This window comes from Mytilus edulis, chromosome 5 (assembly GCF_963676685.1).
Source record: "Mytilus edulis chromosome 5, xbMytEdul2.2, whole genome shotgun sequence".
Taxonomy (NCBI): Eukaryota; Metazoa; Mollusca; class Bivalvia; order Mytilida; family Mytilidae; genus Mytilus; species Mytilus edulis.
The window spans coordinates 96604891-96625023 of NC_092348.1; the positions used below are offsets into that span (position 1 = coordinate 96604891).

A 20133-nucleotide genomic window follows, 5' to 3' on the forward strand; every position below is an offset into this window, starting at 1 on the left:
TCAAACAAAGTTTAATTTTGAACCCGATTTGGACCAACTTGAAAACTGAGCCCATAATCAAAAATCTAAATACATGTTTAGATTCAGCATATCAAAGAACCCCAAGAATTCAATTTTTGTTAAAATCAAAATAAGTTTAATTTTGGACCCTTTGGAACTTAATGTAGACCAATTCGAAAACGGGACCAAAAATTAAGAATCTGAATACACGGTTAGATTAGGCATATCAAAAACCCAAATAATTTTAATTTTGGACCCTTTGGACCTCAATGTAGACCAATTTAAAAAACAGGGCTCAAAATCCAAAAACTTAATACCCGGTTAGATTCAGCATATTAAAGAACCCCAAGAATTCAAGAATAAAACACCATTGAAATTAGTCAAGAAATAAGTAATTTATACAAAGTATCTTCATTTGCACAATTTTGTGCTATTGGATATTTCTTGATATTGCGCAATACTGTGCAATTGAAGATTGCTTGCTATTGCGCAAGACTGTGCATATCACAGAACCCCAAGGATTCATTTTTTGTTGAAATCAAACAAAGTTTAATTTTGGACCCCGATTTGGACCAACTTGAAAACTGGGCCCATAATAAAAAAATCTAAGTACATGTTTAGATTCAGCATACAAAACAACCCAAAGAATTAAATTTTTGTTGAAATCAAACAAAGTTTAATTTTGGACCCCGATTTGGACCAACTTGAAAACTGGGCCAATAATCAAAAATCTAAGTACATGTTTAGATTCAGCATATAAAACAACCCAAAGAATTAAATTTTTGTTGAAATCAAACAAAGTTTAATTTTGGACCCCGATTTGGATAGATAATTGTTCTAAATAATAAGGATGTTCTTATCCCAAGCATAAAAACATAGCCGTATTTGACACAACCTTTTTCAACTTTTGATCTTCAGTGCTGTACAACTTTTTACTTTTTTTCGCTTTCGATCTTTTATATATGGGCGTCACTGGTGAGTCTTGTTTGGACAAGGCGCGTTTTTGGCGTAATGAATTTTAAACCTGAAAATTGTGTTATTCATTAATCATGTGTTTCTTTGTCTAATACCTTCTCCTATTTATTTGTATTGTAGTCCTGTAATATTATGTTGTCATTTCAATGTTATATTTAACATTGCCATTAAAGTGCGAGGTTTGGCATGCCACAAAACCAGGTTCAACCCACCATTTTTTCCATTTAAAAATGTCCTGTACCAAGTCAGGAATATGGCCATTGTTATATTATAGTTCGTTTCTGTGTGTGTTACAATTTAACGTTGCGTCGTTTGTTTTCTCTTATTTTTGAGTGTAAATTGACATTGCGATAAGACGTGTCACGGTACTTTTCTATCCCAAATTCTTGTATTTGGTTTTGATGTTATATTTGTTATTCTCGTGGGATTTTGTCTGATGCTTGGTCCGTTTCTGTTTGTGTTACATTGTAGTGTTGTGTCGTTGTTCTCCTCTTATATTTATGCGTTTCCCTCTGTTTGAGTTTGTTACCCCGATTTTGTTTTTTGTCCATGGATTTATGAGTTTGAACAGCGGTATACTACTGTTGCCTTTATTTTGGACCAACTTCAAAACTGGGCCAATAATCAAAAATCTAAGTACATGTTTAGATTCAGCATTTCAAAGAACCCCAAGAATTCAATTTTTGTTAAAATCAAACTTAAGTTAATTTTTAACCCTTTGGACCTTAATGTAGACCAATTTGAAAATGGGACCTAAAATTAAGAATCTACATACACAGTTAGATTCGGCATATCAAAGAACCCTAATTATTCAATTTTTGATGAAATCAAACACAGTTTAATTTTGGATCCTTTGGGCCCCTTATTCCTAAACTCCCAAAATCATTCCCAACCTTCCTTTTGTGTTTATAAACCTTGTGTTTAAATTTCATAGATTTCTATTTACTTATACTACAGTTATGGTGCGAAAACCAAGAATAATGCTTATTTGGGCCCTTTTTTGGCCCTTATTCCTAAACTGTTGGGACCCAAACTCCCAAAATCAATCCCAACCTTCCTTTTGTGTTCATAAACCTTGTGTTAAAATTTCATAGATTTCTATTTACTTAAACTAAAGTTATAGTGCGAAAACCAAGGAAATGCTTATTTGGGCCTTTTTTGGCCCCTAATTCTAAAACTGTTGGGACCAAAACTCCAAAAATCAATCCCAACCTTCCTTTTATGGTCATAAACCTTGTGTTAAATTTCATAGATTTCTATGTACTTATACTAAAGTTACAGTGCGAAAACCAAATGTCTTCGGATACGACGACGGACGACGACGACGCCAACGTGATTCCAATGTACGACCAAAAAATTTTCAATTTTTGCGGTCGTATAAAAATTAATAAACAACCATGTAAACATACCAAAAAGGAAAGTGACAAAAAAACTTAACTCCGAGGACTTTTTAATTTTTTTATTCGAGCGTCACTGATGTGTCTGTAGACGAAACGTGGTCTGGTGTGTAGAATGGTAATCCTAGTATCTATGATGAATTTAGTTACGATAGAAATTATAAAACTATTATCTCAATCGGTTTTACGAAGAAAAAAATGTAAAGGGGGGACAAGGAGAATGCAATGAGTTTGGATTCACATGTTGGTGTTGCATTTATTTCATAAGACGCATATCCTGTCGAAGCATCCAGTCTTGATCTTTTTTTGTTATTTGTAATATCTTATTTCTTGCTCTATGGCAAAGTTTCGGGTGTCAAGTTGATTCAAGATTATAAGACAGATAAGATATATAAGAAACATATTATAAAAAATAAGTTTTGTACCACATAGAAAACATAAATTGCAAGCTCTCAAGATCCGACAATGAAAACATTCACATAAGCATATACATCAACAATAAAAAAAACAATGTATGCAAATTTAGTAACAAAACAAGATGGCATTTATATTTTGCTAAAATAATGTCTTCCCATTAAAAAATCAACTCATTAAAAATTAGCTGGTATATGTATTTAAAAACAATAAAAGGTAATATCTAAATATATGTTGTATTTTATGATAATACATAGATTGTAATATATATAAAGGTTATGACTGAACACGAATGCAGCCCCTTCAATTTTAGACAAAAAAATAGCTGAAAACGACGTGTTATGGCATATTTGATAGATTTATCATATGTAAGCTTAAATTTGAGCGTCTCTTATGACCAAATCAGTCAAATATTTTACATATAGTAATTGAACCGACGGAAAGTATTTGAAAAACGTAAAAAATCTTGCATATATTAGGCCAAATCTAACCCTTATCGGACCTTCTCCTTTTCAAAACGGATTGAAATTTGTTTCCTTTGTGCAGTTTTTCGACAGTGAGTTTCATTATATGAGGGCAGCATATCGAAAATATTTTTTTTTTCAAAAGTAGTTCGAATTTACCTGGCGACGCGTAGCGGAGACGAGTTATATAGGTATTTGCGACAGTAAAACTACCGATGGACGTCCTTCTGGTATCTCCCCCTTTCTTTTTTCTCATTGACAATATATTACAATGTGTAGCATTGGTATCCCAACCGGATATAGGTACCTCAAAGCAAAGAAATAATAAAAGCAAAAAGTACCAATTCTAATCCCCGTACAGTAAGTAACTATTCGACGCTTTTCATCGTACAATGTATGTTTAAACAATAGCCAATTCGAAATACTGTTGTTCTAGCTTAAGGAGGCTCGCGGGTACAAAAATTTCATCAAAAATTAAACATTTGTTTTTTTTCATTACAAATTTTATTTATTACACTATTCATGCTATAAGTTATCATTTTATGATATGGTACAAAAATCAACAACAAAAAATCGATTCGGTTTGACCCTAGATGACTCATAAAATGTTTATATCATAGAAAAAGCCTCAAATTATCTCCCTTTGATGCAAAAATGCCTTTTTTTGGCATTAAAATTGAGATATCTTTTTTTTTTTTTTATCTCATCGGTGACCTATATTTTTTTTTTCAAATAAGCTGTACATAAACGAAATAATTGTAAAATTTAAGCGATTTCTGTAATTTAGTTCTTTTTTTATTTCGATATTACCTCTAATTCTCCTATTAGTTCAACAGAAAAAAAGGACATTAACAAAAATGTGTGCTTCTTTCGGATGCAGATTGTGAGCTTATATGAACGGCGACCCCATTTTTTTATTTCAGTTTTCTATTAAGTATATGATAAAGTTTATTTATGGAAAAATATACCAAAATCCTATATTTAAAAAATTAATTCACAGTAGTGCATTCTAGTATATGATTTGTATGATACGTGAGATGTATAAATTACACAAAGTTTTAAAACGGGAAATTTAAGTATTTACCTACAAAGGAATCAACATGAATCAATATGGCAAATCTGTAACTTGAATCGGCGGCCGCTTCCTCCGATTTGAAATTTGTTGAAACAGTTGTCAAGTGTAAGCAATTCTAGTTTTGCTATAGTTGAAAGATCACAAGTTCCATGATCCCTCAGGATTCTATACAATTCTTTCTTTTTTTTATTGCTAAGTTTTATTGGCCTCGGATCATTACTGCATACATTTATGAAGATTGATTGGGTCATACCAATGAAAGAGTCAGCCAAATATCCAAGTTCAGTCAAAATATCCTTTTCCTTTAAGGCAGAATGAACTGTTGAATCAAATTTCGAATCGAGCTTGTACAGCATTTTAGAAGTAATAAGTTGAAAATCCCATTTAAGAAATTGATTGTTCTTTGCACTTTTAGTCGAAAAGGCCAAAACGAACACTAACTGCACATCATCATCGAACATCCGAACAAACTCTTCTTTCTTAAGAGTCATCAATTTTTCTCTGACGAAGTGGCGATATGCCGAAGTTGCTGTCTTCGACTCAACAACATTTTCCCAGAATAATTCAATATGTCGCTTGTGTCCACGCATGAAATCATGCCACAATAATTCCGCACTGTTTCGTATTTGAGCACACGCATCTCGTGTATGGTAGTCCAAACCTTTCTTCACTTGAAACAAATAAGAAACTCGTTTTTCGCTGTCATGTACAAGTAAGTCAAATAATTCAACCTTGTTTGGCTCAATTCGGTCACCCGGAAGGACGAAGTAACCATCAGGTGCACTTGCAAAGAGATATAATTCATTATATTCGTTTTCATTCAAATTTGAAAACGATTTCAAGAAATTGAATATATCAGTGTCTTTTAAAGACGGTTCAATGACATTTATTTTTGAAAGTAACTCTGTCGTGACGACTGCATTTTCAACTACATAATGAGTTTCATTTTTTGACAACATTGCTATTTTTGTCAGCAATCCTTTTGTATCCTTCAATTTATTTTCAAAGATGTCTAATAACTTTAATCGTATCTTATTTCTCTTTTTTTCATTTGTTCTTCCTTTAGGAACCAGCGATACTGTCCCATCAGAAGATTCAACCGGTGTCAGAATAGACTGTTCTGAAGAATTTGATGAACCTGGTGTCGAATTATTGTTAGAAACTTTCCCTGAATTAGTGCATAGCTTCGATGCCATGGGAAAAAGACAGCTGTGCTTTGTGAAAAGCGCGTTTCCAGTGTCATCAAATAAATCAAACTCGTCTGTTAATATTTCAAATATTTCCTTAAGTTTGTCATCTGGAAATGTTTTGTCTACCCCAAGAACTGTTTTTATCGTAGTATCAGATTCAACGATCTCCATTGTTTTGGAATGCCATGGGTATTTAATAATGTTCGTAATAGCTTCTTGTTTCAGCAACAAATTTGACAAAGAACTAAAATTTCTGTCAAGGACTTGATAAAGGCTCGATGAGAAAACATACCATTTTTGTTCTACTTTAAAATAAGTTCCCTTTGGCTGTTTTACGCATCCATGAATATATTTTTGTAGCGGCAGCCATTCTGTTCCTCCAGGACGTGAGTAAACTAGTTGTATTTTCTCTTGCTTCAGGCATCGTTCCAATTTTCCAGAAGTTGGAAACCATTTATTGAGAGCCTTTACTACGTCCACTAATGATGGGCTACTCGACCAACAACCGAGCTCATTGACAATAGCTTTTTTCTTTTCATTTGTTTCATACAACTTTATATCGGATGACCTGGACCAGTCTTGAGAATATCTATGTCCTAGATAAAAATCGAATAAGTTGCCTTTTCCTGTCAACATGTCAATTGCATATTTTGTTAATGATTCTTCTAGTTTTGATGATGTATGCCTGTCTTTGACACGTTGTATGTAGTCTAACGCATCTATAGCGTCAGCCGGAAAATCACAATCGGTATCATATACGATTGTTGAAAATAATTCAAGGATTTTACCAATCTGTTCATCTGACAATTGTTTTTGTATTCTCACAAAATTTAGACCCACTGTCATCTGAATGTCTTCTCCCTCATTTTCCTGAACAATTGTGTCTAATTTACAATTCTTGTGTATGAATCCGGACATATATGAAATATAGGCATTCATATATGTCGTTCGGTGGGTTAAAATATCAGTCGTGTGTTTACATGTAATTTTATTAGAAACATTTGGGCCTGCAATATTTAGAAATGAGATTTCTTTTATATTGCGACCATCTATGAAATGTTTAGCTGCTTGTGTCCTCAATACTGAGTCTGTTAGATGAATAATACTTTTGTAGGCATGACCTTGACAAACAAAGAAAACCTCTGGTCTTTTATCTAGATCACTGCTCTCTATTATGCGAAAGTATACTACCAGATTTCCACTTGTTCTGTAGCCAGGAAAGTGTCTGCCACTTCTTTTTAAAGCAACGACATTTATTTTCTCCTTTGATGTACACACAAAATGCATGCATGAAAAGGAGCCATATCTGTTCTCTTCTGTTTGCTCGTAGATTAGTTCTAATTTCCTTTTCGGAGACTCCTTGGCTATGTCTCCTTCCATTTTCTTTTTTAAAATTTTACGAAACACTTCCAAATCCCTGACATCTCTACAATCTGGGAAGCTGCTTTCTTCCAGCTTGTATATTGACCAAAAGTAACTCTCTTCTTTATCTCTTTTTTCTTTTTCTTTTTTTATGTTCTTCTTCTTATCCTCCTCCTTCTTCTTCTTTTTCTTCTTCTCCTCCTTCTTCTTTTCTTCTTCTTCTTCTTCTTCTTCTTCTTCTTCTTCTTCTTCTTCTTCTTCTTCTTCTTCTTTTTCTTCTTCTTCTTCTTCTTCTTCTTCTTCTTCTTCTTCTTCTTCTTCTTCTTCTTCTTCTTCTTCTTCTTTTTCTTCTACCTCCTTTTCAGCAGTTGAAACATTGTGTTTTTTACGTTTTGACTGCGAAGGTTTGAAAAAATCAGTAATGCAACTCCCTGAAATATGAAAAAAAGTAAAACTCTTGCTTAATTGGAACCAAATTTCGATGAAATAATACATGTTAACAAAGCAAAATACCCAAATCAGTTGGATTTCATGTGTTTGTAAGACATTTGAAGTTCTTCTAAATTTACAGTATGTGCTTCTAATACAAACACTGCTCTAACAGAGATATGATGACAAACGACTGTTTTACTGAGACCACTACGAATGTGTTGACCGATACGATGCGTACGACACTCGCGGTCTTATATCTTTAGATGCTTGTCAAGTCGTCTAATATGTAGTCCTATTCCCGATTAAGGTTCAAATCTCGTTTATCGACAAAAAAAGGACAAATCAATGTAGCAAATAAAAATAACAGGAATTGTAGGAGCGAGACAGGGTGGGTGTACAGGGAAAGAGTCTCCTGCTATGAAAGCATCAATCGCCTTGTGAATACACACTCCGTCAAAATTGCACAAACGTCTATGGAATCATGGAGAAACATCGAAATGGTTCGAAATAAAACTGATTTGAAGCATAGTTATGTAACGTCAGGGTTTCTTATCAACCTAGCCAAATACTGTATCATGCAAAGAACGACTGCAGACAAAGTCACAGTCACAGTCACAGGAACAGCATGCAACTTTATCACCGTTTTTGAAGATCTTGACTTTGCTGATCTTTCATGAAAACTAAGCTACCTTGATGGGAAAACGCAAATTTTAACAACAGAAGCTTGTAGTGCTGTAGTTTGAAGAAACATTGTATACTCGGGGATATTTGATTTCGTGGATTTGCCAGTCTCTGCATTCAATGCCTATATAAAATTTGTTATTCGTTGAACGTTAAAATTCGTGGTTCACCTAAACCCACGAAACCCACGAAATTGGTATCCAACGAATGATAATGAATAATCTCATCATAGATACCAGGACTAAATTTAGTAGGAGAAGAGGAGAGGTGTTTTTGATTATCTCAAAGCACAAATTGTCACATATATTATTTACAAGATACACATTTTTCAGAAAAAGAAGAAATATCAATAGAAAATACAAGATACATAGGATAAAAAAAGAAGATCAAGGAAATCTGTTAGGAATTGATATTGAAATTGAAGGAAAAAGAATAACTTTGATAAGCTTATATGGTCCAAATAAAGATTCACCTGAACTTTATTCTAGAGTAAGTGATACAATAGAAGTCTTGAACAACCAATCAGTTTTAATAACTGGAGATTACAATTAAGTCCAAAACCAAAATATTGATACTTATAATTACCAAAATGTAAATAACCCAAAAGCCAAAGAGTGAGAGAAAGTTTTAAATATAATAGAAAATTATGATTTAACAGATCCCTATAGGGAATTGTACCCTGAACTAAAAAAAATTACATGGAGAAAAAATAATCCCATTAAACAAGCAAGATTGGCAAGATGAACATGATATACACATTATCAACCGTTATAGATCCGATTACTCCCCAATAATGTTACATTTAAAGATGAATAACTTTATAATTGGTAAAAGTCTATGGAAATTTAACAATTCACTTTATGACATTTAAAATTCAGCTGCTGTTAAAGAGACTATAAATAAAGTTTAAGAACAATATGCATCACTAGTATACAACAGAGAAACATTCGAAAAGATAAATGACTTAGAAATTCAATTTGCTATAAACGATCAACTCTTTCTAGAAACTTTATTGACAGAAATTAGAGGAAAATCAATTTCATATGCTTCTTTTAGGAAGAAACAAAAAGATAAAAAAGAAAGAATACTATTAGAAGATATTAAAAAACTAGAAGAACAAATATTGACAGAAGAAATATTTATCTTGTTTATTGAAACTGAAACAAAGAAAACTGATCTAAAAGTAATAAGACAAGAAAAGATGAAGGGGTCCTACATCAGATCCAAAATTCAATGGATAGAAGAAGGGAAAAAACCTTCAAACTTTTTTCTAAATTTAGAAAGTAAACATTTTATAAATAAAACTATTCCAAAATTAGTCAATGAAAAAGGGGACACTATCAGTGAGCAAGATAAAATATTAAAAGAAGCAAACAATTATTACAAAAGGCTATATACTAAAACATAAAGTTTGAAAAATGTTAACCTAAATAATGAAATTCCTGATACTGATATTAAAAAAATAAATAATACCATTAAAGAACCTTTGCAGGGTGAAATTACTTATGGTGAATTGACAACTGCTTTGCGAAAAATGAAAAATGAAAAAAGCCCTGGGTCAGAAGGTTTCACAAATGAATTTTTAATAGATATAGGAAAATTTGTATTTCAGTCTATAATTAATGGTTACGAAAAGGGGGAATTATCAGTTACTCAAACACAAGGTATTATAACCTGTAAACCAAAGGGAGATAAACCTAGACAGTTCATAAAAAATTGGCGACCAATAAGTTTACTAAATACCACATATAAATTAGCATCAAGCTGCATAGCTGAGTGTATAAAATTAGTTCTACCTCAAATTATTCACAGTGATCAGACCGGTTTTATTCCGGGTAGATGTATAGGGGAGAACACTCGTCTTATTTACGATATATTATTTCATACAGAACTAAATGATTTACCAGGACTGCTCCTTCTCATAGATTTTGAAAAAGCTTTTGATTCTGTATCATAGAATTTCATTGAAGACGTTTGAGACTTTTTCAATTTCGGCCCCTCTATAAAACAATGGGTAAGAACCTTTTACAAAAATATAAGTTTTGCAGTTTCTCAAAATTGTTATTTATCTGAATTCTTTGAAATTCAAAGAGGTTGTCGACAAGGGGATCCTTTATCACCTTATATATTTCTTTTATGTGCAGAAATACTTGGAATATTAATTAGAAAAAATAAAGATATAAAGGGAATTAAAATATATAACACTGAATATTTGATCTCTCAATATGCTGATGACATGTCAATTATTCTTGACGGTTCACCAGAGTGCCTTGACGCATCTTTCCGCTTATTACATAAATATGCTGAAATGTCTGGTCTCCATATGAACCTAGACAAGACAAAGGTAGTGTGGATAGGAAAGAAAAAATATAGTCAAGACACCATGTGTGTAAAGTGGGGATTGGAATGGGGTTCCAGTAGGTTAACACTATTAGGAATAAACTTTTCTGTCAATTTGCAAGAAATGGAATCTTTGAACTATTATTTTAAAATAAAAGAAATTGAAAATATAATCAATATTTGGTCTATACAAAAACTTATTCCAGTGGAAAAGATAACAATTATCAAGACACTAATTATTTCAAAATTAAATCATCTGTTTTTAACATTACCAACACCATGCAATACTACTTTTAAACAACTTATTCGTACAATATATTCATTTATTTGGGAAAACAAGCCTGACAAGATTAGAAGAGAATTATTATGTCTGGAACATAAATAAGGGGGGCTGAAAATGTTAGATATTGAAGAATATATAAAAGGGTTAAAATTAACATGGGTCCGACGGTTGCTAAAATACAAAACAAAACTCAAAAAGCTTATAGAAAGCACAGAAAATATTGATATTGAAAATCTAGTATTTATAGGCCCACCAAACAAATGTAAAAAAACCTTTTTGGAAAGAGGTTTTCAAAGTATGGACAGCAATGCTAAATAAACTTAAACCAAAAAATGAAGAAGAATTTTTAACAGATTCACTTTGGAATAATGGAAATATTAAAATAGGTAGCAGATCTGTGTTCTATAAAGACTGGGATGATAACGGTATTTTGTTGATTTATGATCTGGTAAATTAATGTCGTTTAAGCAATGCAAAAATATTTATGTAATTAAATCTAACTTTCTAGTTTATAATGGAGTTATATCAGCAATAAAATCATATCAAAATTCTCAAAACATAATATCTCTATAGAAAATCTTTATAAAGTTCATGGACCAATTCTACCAAATAAAATTAGAACATTTTTTTTGTCAAATAAAGGGTCAAAAGATATGTATAATGTTTTCTTAGAAAAAAAGTAATACAAGGCCTAGTTGTGAAGATAAATGGTCTCTAAGATTAAATAAAAAATTTGATTGGAAAAAAGTGCATAATATGTCTTTCTATAACACAAAAAGCTCTAAACTTCATTGGTTCCAGTACAGAATAGTGCACAGAATCATCGGCATAACTGAATTTTTATTTAAAATTAAGATAAAACAATCAGATAAATGTACTTTCTGTAATGAAGCTATTGAAGATATTGAGCACATATTTTGGACATGCCATAAAATTTCAGATTGATGGATTGAACTTGGTGATTGGATTTATAACCAAACACAAATATTGATTCAATTTAATATAGATATTATTTTATTTGGAAATTTGGGTAACAACGGAAATAATATGATAAAAAACTTAATAATACTCCTGACAAATTTCTATATTTACAGAACAAAACTCTTTGAAAATAAGGTAAATTTTACAGGACTTAAAAACTACCTCAAAGAATCTCTGGCACTAGAAAAGAATTTATTTTCTAAAAAAAACCTTTTCATATGGCCAATATCTGCTGCGACCCCTGCCTCCCAATTTTAGATGACTAGGTTGATCATCAAAAAATTGGTACATCATGTACCGGAATTATTTGTATGTACATTTCTTTCCTTATCCACATCACCACCTATGTTATGATTTGATACTGTTATATGTTGGTTTATATATATGCTTTATGTTTTTGTCTATGTTTATAACTACATGTATGTTCCTCTAAGTTATTGCCTGTACGCCAATATTTGAATAGATAATTCCTGCAAGCTATATTATGAATGCTGTAAGTAAAATATATTTATTATTTTTATTTTCTATTATTTTTGCTTTTTCCAAAATTCCAAATTTCTGTGATTTTTATTTATTTATTCTTTATTTTTTTTATCTATTCAGATTTATTGATCATTCTATATTGATAATGTTTTAGTTGGATATATTATAATTAACAATGATTTATATAAATGTATATATTACAGTTAAATAAACTAACAAATACAAACCAAATTGACTATATGCTACTAACGGTTAACGAGGCCGGGATAAGGTACCGGTATTTGATGTATCCACTAACAAATGTCAAACTATCAATATAGTATGATCAATTTAAAAAATTAAATTAAAAAAATAGTAGATACGCCAGACGCGCGTTTCGTCTACAAAAGACTCATCAGTGACGCTCGAATCCAAAAAAGTTAAAAAGGCCAAATAAAGTACGAAGTTGAAGAGCATTGAGGACCAAAATTCCTAAACGTTTTGCCAAATACAGCTAAGGTAATCTATGCCTGAGGTAGAAAAGCCTTAGTATTTCCAAAAATTCAAACGTTTGTAAACAGTAAATTTATAAATATAACCATATCAATGACAATTTATGTTAGCATAAAAAGTGCTGACTACTGGACTTGTGATACCCTCAGGGAAATAAATCTCCACTAGCAGTGGCATCGACCCAGTGGTTGTAAATAAACTCATCATAGAAATCAGGACGAAATTTAGTATATACGCCAGACGCGCGTTTCGTCTACAAAACACTCATCAGTGACGCTCGAACCAAAAAAAGTTAAAAAGGCCAAATAAAGTACGACGTTGAAGAGCATTGAGGACCAAAATTCCTAAAAGTTTTGCCAAATACAGCTAAGGTAATCTATACCTGAGATAGAAAAGCCTTAGTATTTCCAAAAAAATTTGTAAACAGTAAATTTATAAATATAACCATATCAATGACAATTCATACTGACTACTGGGCTTGTGATACCCTCGGGGAAATAAATCTCCACCAGCAGTTGCATCGACCCAGTGGTTGTAAATAAACTCATCATAGATACCAGGACTAAATTTAGTATATACGCAGTAGAGCACAAGAAAGAAGAGAATATTGAAAAGTTTACACTGGGTAGCCAGTGCTTCTGTACTGGCATGAAAATACGGATTTGTTGTGTTATTAAAAGGAGTAGGTCCGGTAAGGACCGATTTTGGCCTCAAATTTCAGTTTCATCTGACGAAAGATTTTGACCACTTTTTAAACACTTAAGTGTCTTTTTCATATGATGCAATTAATTTATGTGAAAGATTTTAACTTATTTAGTCATTAAAAACGATCCGATTCTGGCTCAAATATGAGAAATCTACCAAATATGCGAAAAAATGTCACTTTTCAGATGGTTTTTGTCAAAAACGAAAGTGGCCGCATCCGTGTTCATCCTCAATCTTTATATATGTTTTGTATTATCATTAAATACAACTTTCATTTCAATATTTTGGATGAACACGAATGCGGCCACTTTCGTTTTACACGGAAACCGTCTAAAATTTAACTAAAATGCTGGAATTGTGAAGATTTCAGTAATTTAGCATGAATTAATGGTGCTAGTTCTCAATAAATGTGCATTGTGTTGGCAAAAAGAGCCCATATTTATGTAGCAGAACCTTTCTGCTATCCAATAAATGACTAAAAGTTAACATTTTAACAATTTTGTAAAACTGCTTTATTTTGGGGCCAAAAAGGGGTCTTACTGGACCTACTCCTTTGCTGTTACAAAATGTTAGAAATTATTATAAATTAAGGAATCATGTATCTCCCTCATGCAAAGCTCTGATTACTTTCACGGATTTGGCTATACTTTTTGGACCTTTTGGATTATAGCTCTTCATCTTTTACATAAGCTTTGGATTTCAAATATTTTGGCCACGAGCATCACTGAAGAGACATGTATTGTCGAAATGCGCATCTGGAGCAGGAAAATTGGTACCGTTAATGTTATTATTACATACCAGTCAAGGACAAAAAAGGAGGCAAAAATAGCAACATCTAAAACAGAGTAGAGAACACAAGAGGGGCATTCCATCGTCTGAAAAAACACCTGCACAAACCATTGTTAAGGCCTGTACTACCGTATGAATGTGAAACATGGATCACAAATCTTGAGGAAGGAAACGAAATACCTAAAAAGATCTTAAAAGTACGATGTCAAAATAACAGTAGGTAAAATTGCTCTCAAAAGATATTGATTGTCGAAAAATCGTAGGAATGTAACTCCCTCAAACAAAGCTTCGATTCCTTTCCCGGCTTTGGCTATAGTATTTTTTTTCCTTTTGATTTATAGCTCTTCACCCCTTTAATAAGATTTTGATTTCTAAATATTTTGGCCTCGAGCATCACCGAAGAGACATTGATTGTCGAAATGTGCAGCTTATATAACATGTAAACATAGGTACCATTTATGTTATTACTACCACTGGGTAGATGTTTATGCTGGTGGACTCAAAGTCCCATAGTCCCAAAGGGTATCACCTTCCCCTTCCCATTAGCCAGTACTTTAGTACTGGCACGATAATACAAATTTTGTGTTATTAACGTTTGCTGTTAAAATTAAGTAATGTATCTCCCTATAAATGCACAGCTCTGATTCCTTGCCCGACTTTGGCTATATACTACTGCAAATTTAAAAGTTATCATGCATATTCTTAAATTACTTCAAACTAGATTGAGGTACAAGGTAATCTGAAAATAAAAACAAATTTCACATTGAAAGAGTTACTATGGCCACAAACCATAACTAAATTTGTTTATTTTGTAAAATCTCTTGATTTTCAATGTTTTTAATGAATTTTTAAATATTTTTTTCGGATTGAAAAAGTATGTGTGCACCCAAGACACAACTTTATATTTGGTGATATTATTTCAATAGTTATAATGAAGATTCTCTTAAATTATTTTGTTATTTCCTGGCTGTGCACAATGTTTCCACAAAGAACATAATGATGGTAAACTGAATAATTTCTGTATTTTTCAGCGTTTTTGTGAAAATTGTTCATATAATGACGTAATTGTGACGTCATCAGAAATATTTTTTTATGTCTTAAGTTATATTTCTTGACCCTATGCATTTCAAAACATTTTGTGCCAATTTGACACAGTTTTTGAAACATTCTAATTTCTTGGCCCAAAAACCAGGCCTTAATAGATATAGGAAGATGTGGTGTGAGTGCCAATGAGACAACTCTCCATCCAAATAACAATTTAAAAAGTAAACCATTATAGGTTAAAGTACGGCCTTCAACACGGAGCCTTGGCTCACACCGAACAACAAGCTATAAAGGGCCCCAAAATTACTAGTGTAAAACCATTCAAACGGGAAAACCAACGGTCTAATCTATATAAACAAAACGAGAAACGAGAAACACGTATATATTACATAAACAAACGACAACTACTGTACATCAGATTCCTGACTTAGGACAGGTGCAAACATTTGCAGCGGGGTTAAACGTTTTAATGGATCCAAACCTTCTCCCTTTTTCTGAAACAATAGCATAACATCACGACATAGAAAAACATACGATAAAATAGCAATTGGCAGACTTAACTCAATCAAAAAACGTATGATTACACAATGAACGAATAAATTTGATCTGCGATATCTGAATACAAATGCACCGTTTATTAAATATTAGAGACAAACATTCATGACCAAAAAGCCAACAAACAAATTCAAACACAGGACATCACTGAGAAATATTTAACCAATCAATGTTCACTTTAGACAAAAAACCGGTTTTTTATAATCTTGAAGTTTATACAAATGTTGTAAGAATAAGTGAAAAATTGAAGATATTACAAATAATCAAAGCTGGTGTACAGACAAGATCCATATAAATAAAAAATAACAAAAAAGCATTATAAACAGTATCAACAGGTCGAATTAACAAGAAAATACGATTTGAGAGTACTCGCAGTTACTGACAGCTAGTTAAAAGCCAAAACCAATTAATAATAAAAAATCATGCATCAGAGACTAAAATCGACTAAAACACATCACAGGGATTTAGTATTTTAACGTCATTAATAGTCAAAGAAGAAATGACTTGTGCAATAATGCATGAATTGGTAACTGTGGTCTATGGAATTATAATTAAGTGAATGAGATGTTATTTTGATAAGATTCGTGAGTCTATGGCCATAATTGGTCTAAAAAGAAATATTAAAAGTTGACCTTAATGTTGTGTGTTGTATCGTGGATATTCATTAAACTTTGATTTTAATTTTCTCTTTGACTTAAAAATAAGACACATTGTTATATTCAGCATATTGAAATTAATCAAAGTTAAATTTTGCACCCTTTTCTTGGGCACACTTGAAAACAAGGCCCTAAATAAAATAAATTGAATACACGGTTAGAATTAGCATATCAAAAATTCTCAATGTTTCAAGATTATTTAGATCCTATTGAAATTAGGCACACATAGCAAGTCAAACAAAGTTTTAAAAATTGCTTGGTGTTAACACAGTTTTGGACCCTAATTTCCTGAGCTGATACGGCAATAACCCAAAATGCAATTGTTCCATCCTTTTATCGCAGGAAACATTATGGTACAATTTCATATAAATCCATACGTTTATTCTCGAGTTATTGACCAGAAACCAAAATATGTTTGTTTTTGCATCTCTATCAATGTATTTGAATTTAGAAAATCCAGTAATGATCTTCGGGTTTATCGATACGCATTAACAGCCTCTTGTGAACAAAAGCGGACATACAAATACTGAGTAAAAATTAAATTGTTTCACATTCATTAAAAATAACATGTAATCTGCTAATTAGTATTTGATCAAGTTTGCATAATAATTGATGCCTAACCTTGTTTTCAAATATATATTTATTAGAAATCGTCAAGTGTATAATTAAATGATGCATGTTTCTTGATTTGAATTGAAACATTTGCAATTAGACCTATTATTATGTTTTATGTAAAATGTTGTACTCTTACAAATGTGTTTATTAAACAACAAAAAAAGCATCTATTAATTCATTATATGATTAAAGGTAGCACTATAGTCTAACAATGATTTTTTGATCATATTTTTTTTATCACATAATGTTGAAGTAAGTATTATTCTGCACAGTTTGTAAAAATCCAAAAGTCATTACCATATCACAACAGGGAGTAAATTAATAATGAATTTATGTAAATAAAAGCACATGGTAATTAATCTAAATATATAGGCATTTGGGAGGGGCTAATATGTCAATCATCTGTTGATACCAGTGTCCAGCTGTTAATCCCTGACCATAAGATAAATATTGTGATCTTATCTTATTGTTTTGCAACACCAATTATTTATATAACATGGAAGTGAACAAAGAAAAAGAAAAAAAACTAAAGGGAAAAAATCTACCAAAAAGGAAAAGAAGTACTATGGAAAAGAGTGGGGAAGTATTTTTGAAAGCCTCTGACTGCCTGTATAAATTTCTTCTCTTTGATCTTCTTCATTCAAATACAGTTTTATGAATTTTAATTAATTTTCAGTTTGTATGTATTTTTTCAGTCCCATTAAATTAAATGTATTTTCAAGAAAAGGGTGGTATTGATCTATTTATGAACATGTTTTTTGATGCACACTTTTAATGTTCTAGCTTATTTCAGACATAGTTTAGTTCTTCTTTAAAATTCAAATGAAAATTATTCTTTATACATAGAGAATAATGATGTTAAACATTGATTAAATGCAGCTGGTCAATCAAGTTATTCTCTTATCTTAGACTGTCTGGAAAGAGGCGGAGCTTTGTCTAAATTTAATTACTTCATCACAGATGTTGGGCATATCTGAGACGTCAAACTCCCGCCAAATGCCAAATAGTGTTGGACAGTTCACATATAATGCAAAATTTACAGCATTAGAGCATCAAAGACACAAAGTGTGTGGTTCTATTGATATAGTAATGGTATCAGAACACTCCTGTGGTGTTCCCAGTGGAACGTTTGTATTTATATTGACTTTATAGGGGTTCTTAGGGGGAAATTCAGTTTTTAGGTCATTTCTCAGAACAACTTTTCATGAGAATTGTAAGGAAAAAATGAAAATAGAAACTTTATGGGTACCCCCTTTGGCTTGACTTTGATATATATGATTAAAGGGTGTATTTTCTACAATAGCGTGTCCCAGTTTTTGGATGATTTGTTTCTAAATGAATTTATAGGTCTCCAAAGATGAAAGGTGAAATGAGGTTTGGCACCCAGCAGTTAAATCAATATATCTTCTTACTAGAGGCATATATAAAAAATCTGAGAAACGGTTTTGGAGATTGTATATGGTTGATTACAGGGATGACAACAAATTTTTACTACCATTTGACATGAATGTGCCATTTTCATCCAAGTTGGAAGACCCGTTTTTTTTGGCAATTAATGAGCTGTATTTTGAGATAAATCAAACCAAAAATAAATTTATATATAAATTAAGAAAGAGTTATATTTCAGCTTTTAAATGAGTAAAAGATTTTAAAAATCCATTGAGTAGTTTTGGAGAAATTAATCTTTAAAGACTGTTGATTGGAGTCAGAAAATTCTGACTGTAGTTCTACCTTAATGTCAAAAAGTTCAGGAAAAAGGGAATCCTGCTTTATATTTTAAGAAATATGTGTGAGCAAAACCAAGGAATTGCGTTATACTGGAGGTAGATTTGTCTTTAGACTCTTAAATCTTATAGAAACAGCAGTTAAATAATCGAGATCAACACAATCACTTGAATGTTTACTTGTCGGACATTTCTTTTATCATAAATGTTTACAGTATATAAATACAAGACCATAGGACGTAGATGTAAACAGCTATTGAATTACCCTCTGAATAATTTTGAGCCACTGAAGTAAGTTAATTACCTTTTTCTTCGGACGGTCTTTTCTTTGCCTTTATAATTTCCTTTCTGATCTTTTCTTTTTTTTCAGCCTGTTCTTTATTTGATTTATGAATACTCTGTAATTCCTGTGTTAACTCCAACAATTCTTTGTTGGATTCAGCTTTATCTTTCTTTGCCTTTTCCAATTTTTTTCTAATCTTTTCTGGTCCTGTGTTTTGAAGTTCATCTGATTCATCATCACTACTTGTTATATTGGGATTCATATCTGTAGTTGTCGCTATCTTCAGACACCTTATTTAAATATATAACTGCGTGTAATCCACAGGTTTAAATGAAGGGCTAAAATGATAATAATTTATGATAGTTAAATAATGTCATGTTTGAAATTAAAATCAATGATCCGATACAATATTTTAAATATGGCATAAAGGCAAAAATATTGTACAGTTTGGGATCAGACCGTTTCATAATAAATGAGGAATGTGTCTTTTGGACACAGATGAGTCCCCCGCTACATATAAAATAATAAAGGAACATTACTGAACACAGTAATAATGACGCTTCTCAAATTCGTACTAGATCTGAGTTTAGTGGTAATAAGCATTGTATATAAGTTTCTTAACATTTGTTTAAGGAAAACTTTAGAGAACGGGAACGCAAACAAAATCTGCATGTTCTTATATTTGTAAAGGAGCACAACTCAAGAATAATGAAAGTGATGTCACCAATATTCAGTTCTTTCTGCGTTTTGTGGAAATGAGCATTGTGTCTAAGATTCATAACATTTAGTCAAGGCAAACTTCAGTTAGAAAAGGTTAACTAAAAACTCAGTAAGTTTTCCATTTGTAATAGGGCATAACTCTAGAAAGGTGAGAGTGACGCAACTTAAGTTCATACTTTATCTGTGTGTTGTGGTAATAAGCATTGTGCATAAGTTTATACCATTTGGTTGAGGTAATTTTTTATTTCGGGGCCTTTTATAGCTGACTATGCAGTATGGGCTTTGCTCATTGTTGAAAACTGACAATGACCTATAGTTGGTTATTTCTGTTTCATTTGGTCTCTTGTTCATTTGGTCTCTAGTGAAGAGTTGTCTCATTGGTTATCACAACACATTTTTTTTATTACGGTGGTTAAATAAATAAAGTGTCTTATTGCTATAATCATAAGAATATATGGTTTTTAATCTAGGTT

General features: G+C 31.8%; 1 protein-coding gene across 1 annotated transcript; it reads right to left on the minus strand.

Annotated features, from left to right (window-relative positions):
- Positions 1-3009: 3009 nt before the first annotated feature.
- Positions 3010-19234, minus strand: LOC139525336 (uncharacterized). The gene is made up of 2 exons (XM_071320543.1): positions 18962-19234; positions 3010-7308 (listed from the first exon to the last, which is right to left on the minus strand). The coding sequence occupies exons 1-2, from the start codon at positions 19200-19202 to the stop codon at positions 4346-4348; spliced, it is 3204 nt and encodes a 1067-aa protein (XP_071176644.1). The 5' UTR covers positions 19203-19234; the 3' UTR covers positions 3010-4345.
- Positions 19235-20133: the final 899 nt, after the last annotated feature.